This window comes from Hevea brasiliensis, chromosome 3 (genome assembly GCF_030052815.1).
Source record: "Hevea brasiliensis isolate MT/VB/25A 57/8 chromosome 3, ASM3005281v1, whole genome shotgun sequence".
In the NCBI taxonomy this organism is placed as follows: Eukaryota; Viridiplantae; Streptophyta; class Magnoliopsida; order Malpighiales; family Euphorbiaceae; genus Hevea; species Hevea brasiliensis.
In genome coordinates, this window is record NC_079495.1 from 96391925 (window position 1) to 96399315 (window position 7391).

A 7391-nucleotide genomic window follows, 5' to 3' on the forward strand; every position below is an offset into this window, starting at 1 on the left:
TCTTATTAATTTATTTTAATTGTTTTAAAATTATAAAATTATAATTTTAAAATTTTATTATTTTTTCAATTATATATATATATATATATATATATAACTAGAAAAGAGGAGAATAATGGGAGAAAAAAATGTCTTTCAAATTATTATTTAAAAATTAATTATTAAATTAACAGAATTACAAAAATATTACTAGAAAGTTAAGTATACAATTAAATAAAAATTTAGGATTACCTAAGTATTAGAATCAAGAATTTGAATTTTTAATTTAATTCAAGCAGATAATCACACTGTTGGTTATAAATTTATAACTTTTTTTAATTATTTATATCAATAAAAATATAAATTTAATCAAACTTAAAATTTATTTTTATATATAAATATATTTTCATTTATTTCATTTTATTATGAATAAAAATAAATAATTTTATATTCTCATAATATTATTTAATAAATAAATTAAAGAAATTATTGAAACCTTTAATGACATTATTATAATTGCATTTCAATTTTGATCAATTTAGGTAAATGAAATAAAACTAATACTAATTTTACAATTTTAATAAAATAACAAAAATTTTAAATAAAATTAAAAAAAGACCTTAGAATTTTTGTATTAATTACTCCAATTTTTAAATTAATTTTATTCTTTACATCAATAAACTATTATAATTTATAAATATATTAAAAAATTTTAAAAGTACTATTCATAAAAAAATATTTAGACTTGATTTGGATAATTAATTGTCTAAAATAAAAATAAAATTTAATTTTATATTAAAATATAATAAAAAAATTATAATATCAAATTTAAATGCTTATTTATTTCAAATTTTTATCTATTTATATAAATTTTATATTATTAATTAATGGATGAATGACTAAAAAAAATCAAAATGACTAAAAAAATCGAAACCTTTATTTTTTTTCAATTTTAGCCAAATATTTTAATTTTATCAATTTAATTTCAAATTTTGACATTACTTTTAATTTTAGCGGTTAGCCTAATTGAATTATTTAATTAATAAAAGTAATTTAAATATTTACATACATTATTAATATTAATTAATCTTTTTATTTTTATATCAATTTTATTATTCTCAAGTTGATAAAAATATTATTTTCATTAATTTATTTATCATTTAAAAAATTATAATTACTTTTACTTTGATTTTGTTATTTGTTCATATTTTATTTTTATTTCTTTTTTTTTTTACCTTAAATTTGAAATAAAATGATAGAAAAGATGTGAATTAAAAGTATAAGTAGAAAGAAAGATGGAAAAAAAATTAAAATAAACATATAATAATATTATGTATATAATTTATTAATTTTTATCAAACTGAAATTTGCTAAAATTAATAAAAATATTAAAATTATTGAATATATTAATAAAACTAAAAAGAGTAGCTAAAATTGATAATAAATGAAAATATTAAATTATTTTTATCAATTGATGACTTCAATTATTTTTAACTAAATTTATTGTTAAAATTAAAAACATTTAGAAAAGATTTTTTTGATTAAATTGATTAATTAAAAATTTTTACTAAAATTAATAATTAACATAAAAGTTTTGAATTTTTTTATTATTATTTAGGCTTATTTAATTATGTAAATATATGAGGATGTAGAGTTATATTAAAGAATAAAATTAATATATAATATATAATTATAACAGTATATTTTTAAATTATATAATTTAACTTTTTATCAATATATTTACTATATATATTTTTTTGTTTAAAATACTTTAAATTTTTAAATTTTAATTTATATTAAATAGAATTATACACACATGCAAAAGAGAGGAAGCATTGGGATTGGCTAAAATACTCTAGCAATTTTATATTACCATAATGAATGACTAAATTTAATTGATTATCATAATTTTTGGTTAATATTTTTCAACAATTTTAATTCTAATACAATTATGATTCAAATTTTTAATAAAAATATATAGTTATAATTCAAAAAATCGTAAGAGTTTAAATTCTATTTATAATAATGCATGTAAATAATTAAACATAAAAATATTAAACTTTAGTTTACTATGTGCCATATTCTTTTTTTCTAACAAACGATTACTTAATAAATTAGTATTTTATTAAAATTCTTTTTTTAAAAAATTTTAATTAAAATTCTTTTCACCGTTAATTATTATAAAAGTTAATTGATTATTCAAAATTATTATTATTATATTTATTTGTTATTTAATTCTAATTATTTATAATAATAATTATTATTATTTTTGTTTGCTCAAATTGATTTGTGATTGAAAATTATATTAGAAAATTATCAATAGCAAAATATTCATATGTAAAATTATAATTTTCTAATTACAATTATAGTTATAATTCTAATATAATTATAATTTCAAATTTTAAAAGTTTAGAATTTAATATCACACATTAATAATATAAAATTTAAATAAATCATATGCATATATTACAAAACTAAATTGGCATAGAGTTATGGTAATATTGGAATTTTTATTTCAGTTTGATAATTCCTCTAAATTGAGATTACATTGTTATTATTGGTATTTTTATTTATTTATTACATATTAATAATTAAATTTAATTATAATAGATAACTTTCCACGAAAATGTAATCTGATTAAAATATAATAAATTTTAATTTAATAGATATTTTATAATTTTTAATTTAATAAATGTTTATTTATAAAATTAATTAAATTAACATTAATATTATAATGTAATTTAACATTTAATATTTATATGTAAATTATAAAGAGAGTAATTGAAAAATGTGTAGGGATAAAATTATTATTGTTATTATTATAAGATAGAGTTTTTAAGCTAAAAATTGTTTTAAATTTTTATTATAAAATTTTATAAAATTTAATATTTTAAAATATTATAATTTTCAAAATTTTTATATTTAATAAATTAAATATTTTTTTTAATTAAGTGATATTAATCTTATATAATATAGTAAAAATTATAAAAAAATTATATATGAATAAAATTAAATTACAAATACTAGTAGCGAGTATAAATAACGTTAGTTAAATAAAAAATCTAGTTCTAAATAAAAAGCTAGCAGCCTGCTACTTGGGATAGGAAAGTTCAAAAGTAAGATGGTTGATTTTTTTCAATTTGTTCTAAAGCCACTGTGGTTTTGGTATTTTTTGAAGCCATTCCTGGATTCGCTTTCTTTTTTAATCAGTTTTAATTTGAAATTTAGCAGTTATTTATTTGCCAATTTTACAGGAATATTTTGAGGAAATCTGTGTCACAGGGTTGGTAGAACAAAAAGCTGATGCTGTACACCTTTTTATTTTGTTCTCCAGTGTCTATATTACCAGGAAGACAATGACCTTTATTATCAGCGAATACATAAAAGGCAAGATGAAAAGGGAAGATTAAGTAAGAAAATAAAATCAAGTAAAAAAAAATCAAGTAAAAAAAAAAAAAGGAAGAAAATCAGCGGCCCCCTGAAAGAAGGGACTCTGCTACAGAAGATGAATGCGAGAGTGCCATGTTCATGGAAAATTCGCTAAAGCCCTCAGGGTGTGCAAATGTTAGGCCACTCGCAGAGAGGCCAAGCGATGACAATTCTGGAAGAGGAATATCACACTCTAAGAATTGCAGAACTTGGCGCATGCTTGGTCTAGCTTCAGGAACTGCATGTGAACACAACAAACCAAGTTTTAACACCAATTCCACTTCTTCGGGTATATAATTTGGACCCAAATTTGGATCTCTGGCCTCAAGAATTTCACCTCTGACCCAGAAGGAAAACACCCAATCAAGCAAGATTACATCATCTGCTTGTTCTCTTCGTTCTATTGGCCTTCTACCACAAGCAACCTCAAGTAAAAAGGCACCAAAGGCATACACATCAGTCTTTGTTGTGGCCTTTCCAGTTCGAGCGTGCTCAGGAGCAAGATAACCAAGAGTACCAACAATATGAGTAGTTTGAGGATCTGTTCCATGGTCATATAATCTAGCAAGGCCAAAATCTCCCAATCTTCCATTCAATTCACCGTCGAGCAAGACATTGCTAGCCTTTACATCTCTGTGAATCACAACTTGCTCCCATTCTTCATGCAGATAAAACAGCCCTGAAGCTACACCTTTTATGACTCTAAATCTTTGGCTCCAATTCAGGGTGACCCTTGGTTGGTCATACAGGTACTTGTCCAGACTTCCATTGGGCATGTAATCATAGACCAAAAGTAGTTCTCCTTTGCGCCGGCAATAGCCCAAGAGGGTTACAAGGTTCCGGTGACGAAGCCGACCAATACTAACAATTTCTGCTACAAAAACCTTCATTCCTTGTCTTGTTTCATGGGACACCTTTTTTACTGCAATCTCAATCTTGGAAGATGGCAACACCCCTCTATAAACCCTACCAAATCCACCACTACCCAACAGTTCCTTGTCCCTAAATCCTTTAGTGGCGATGTACAAATCCTTGTATTTGAATCTGTGAGGCCCATAGTCAAGCTCCCAATCTTCAAGCACTTCTGCAAACTTCAGTTTCCTCCATATGAAATAAACTAAACCTGATATTAATATGAAAACCACACTTACAGAAATTGTGGGCACCCCAATGGTTAGAAATTTTGATCTCTCCTTTGGTCCAATTCGCGGAAGCTTAGGAAGTTGAGCAAGATCTAGTGCTTGAGCTTGGCCATTCATCTTATAGCTCCAACCCAATACATAATGAGATGTTACGACAGAGGCTGTAGATGATGAGAAACCAACGTACATGGCATCTCGCAGGAATGGTGACAGATCAAGAACTACAGACAAAAGTGGAATACTGGGTTTACCAATATTAATCGGAGCCAAAGTGACATTAAGTTGCTTCTTTGCACCATCATATTCCACCCAAATTTGCATTGGTTGGCTGCTAGCTAGGGTCAAGTTTGTGAGCCTACCGCTGGAATTAGTATAATATCCTGCTGGGGCAGATTCATAAGACCTTAATCCATTAATATCTATACCAACATGGTTATCATTGATATCACCGAATTTGCTGTCATAGCTATAGACGGTGTCAAGCTCCACTGCAACAACATGGTTGGTATCATTACCGTTGTTGGTCTCATTAAACAGCCCAAGGTACTGGCTGGGAAAAGATCCAGGGAGGCCTTTTGTTGGCGCAATAGCAAAGGCAATCCCTTGACCAGTAACACCTGCAATTTGAGGTACAATAGCAAAGACAAAAGTAGTAGAAAAGGTGAAAACAGAGCCATTGGAGTTCTTGAAAGTTACTGGGTGTGGAAAAAAGGCGTGACCCTTTTGCTGCCTGGTGTCATTGGTAAGCCTCAGAAGGCCGCTAGAGGTGATCTCAGCTATACCATCAAGGCTTAGATTAGCAGATCGAAATCCATTGTAGCGGAAACTGAGATCTTGGGAAGCTGCTAAGCAAACTAAGAGGGACACCAAAAGGATTGCTTTGAATAACATGGCTTTTGCCCTGGCATAAACCAATTTTCTTCTTCTTAATGTTTTTCTTTTCCTTCTTAGGCTGCTTGCATCTGACCATGAAATTCTCCAAGGAAGCAAGCAGGTAAGCTGGGTAAAGTAGTCAAATTTTGCGAGGTAATCGTGTCAGGGTAGAGGACACTCATTAATCCCATGACCTTTTGTTCCACGGTTCAGTTAATCTGTCAATTATTCTACGAGTAGGGAACCCCTGAGCCAAGCACAAACATTGAAGTTTCTTGGATACTACTAATTCTGACGTCAGATGCCTTTAAATTGCAGGACGACGTATGATTAGCGGCAGATTGACACTTAATTATTGAATTCTCATTTTAATAAAATTTAAAATTAATTGAGATAAAAAAAATTATATATTTAAAATTTTATTTATTTTTAAAATTTAACTATAATTTTTTAATAATTAACTCTATCAAGATAAAATAATAAAATTATATGTATAATAAATTAATAAATGATTTTAGTTAATTTTTTAATAATATTGTCTTATTTATTTTTTATATATTAAATCTCAAAATAATTTTCTAGATCCGTGATTGCATATCATATTATTTATAAATTATATTAATAGTATTATTTATTTTCAGATAGTAAATAAAATTTTAATTATTTATTCTTTAATTTTATATATAATTAATTTTAACCGAAATATAAAATTCAAATAAAAAATCCATACCAAAATAAAATCTATTAAATATTAATTAAAAAATATCTTTTATACTATAATTTGTCACATAAAATTTATAAATTTTTAAAAAAAATATTTATACATTATAATATCAGTATTAATTTAATTATTATTATTATTATTATTATTATTATAAATAAAAAATAATAACTGAATTTTATGTAAAAATAACACCAAAAGTTGGATAACTAAATTGCATAAATAAATATTTAGTATTTTTATTTTCAAGTTTCCATTTTTTAATTATTATATATCAAATTTATACAATTATATTTTTTTATTTTACTTTATTTTTAAAATAAATAGTAAATAATTATTATAGTTTTAATAAAAAAAATTAATATATTAAATTTAACCTTTTAATAAAATGATTTTTTATTAGTCTGTGCTTGAAGTCTTCCAGGAAAAGACCCCATATGTCATCGATCTGCGTTTGAACGGCCCCTGATAGTTGGTCCCATGGTTTTTGGTTGCTGCAACAATCCGAAAGGGGTTTCTTTCGCTGTAATGCTTCCTTTTGTTAGGTTTGTTTTAATGGTTCTTGCCTTGACCCTCTATTTCTACAAGAGGAAGAAGAAGTCTTATGGTGGTGTGAGCGGCGCTAAAAGGAAGCAGAATCAGGTCTGCTTGTTAGATGCCCTACCTGTTTCCGGGATTAGGGTGGCTGTCAGATGGGTCAATTTAATTGGTATGGGTTATGAGTTCCTGCATAGTATATCACTTCGTGCATATGATCTAATGTATAAATTTAATAAAAGGAAGACATGTTAGCCTCTAATTTATTATGTTGTTAGTTGGTTTTATTTTGACATTGTACTCTTTTATTTTTTTAAAAATAAAATTTATTTATGAATTACGCTGATGTGTGTTAATTTTATTGATTTGGAATATCATATCATATATATGACATGATATATTAAGTACACGTAATAATTTTTTAATAATTATTGCATAAACTCTTTAAAAAATAGGATTCAAATTAGTGCCTTTATAAAAAAAATATCCACCAATCGTGTCAAAATTTTAACAAGCTAACTTTTACAAGTGCACAAAATTGTCATAGATGATATAATGATAAGAGATTTACCAATTTCACAAGGATTATGAATAAGTATAAAAAATACACATCAATTCTATTATTATCTAGACTATTAAATTTAAATATTATTTAACTATTTAATAAAAAATAAAATAAATACAAAATGTGATCAAGACACTTCTTAATC

General features: G+C 24.9%; 1 protein-coding gene across 1 annotated transcript; it reads right to left on the minus strand.

Moving 5' to 3' along the window:
• Window positions 1-3267: 3267 nt before the first annotated feature.
• On the minus strand, window positions 3268-5640 carry LOC110667961 (L-type lectin-domain containing receptor kinase IV.1). The gene has a single exon (XM_021828970.2). The coding sequence runs from the start codon at window positions 5439-5441 to the stop codon at window positions 3447-3449; it is 1995 nt and encodes a 664-aa protein (XP_021684662.2). The 5' UTR covers window positions 5442-5640; the 3' UTR covers window positions 3268-3446.
• Window positions 5641-7391: the final 1751 nt, after the last annotated feature.

Coding starts and splice junctions, on each gene's coding strand:
- LOC110667961 (XM_021828970.2), bottom strand. CDS start 5,441: ATGTTATTCAAAGCAATCCTTTTGGTGTCCCTCTTAGTTTGCTTAGCA.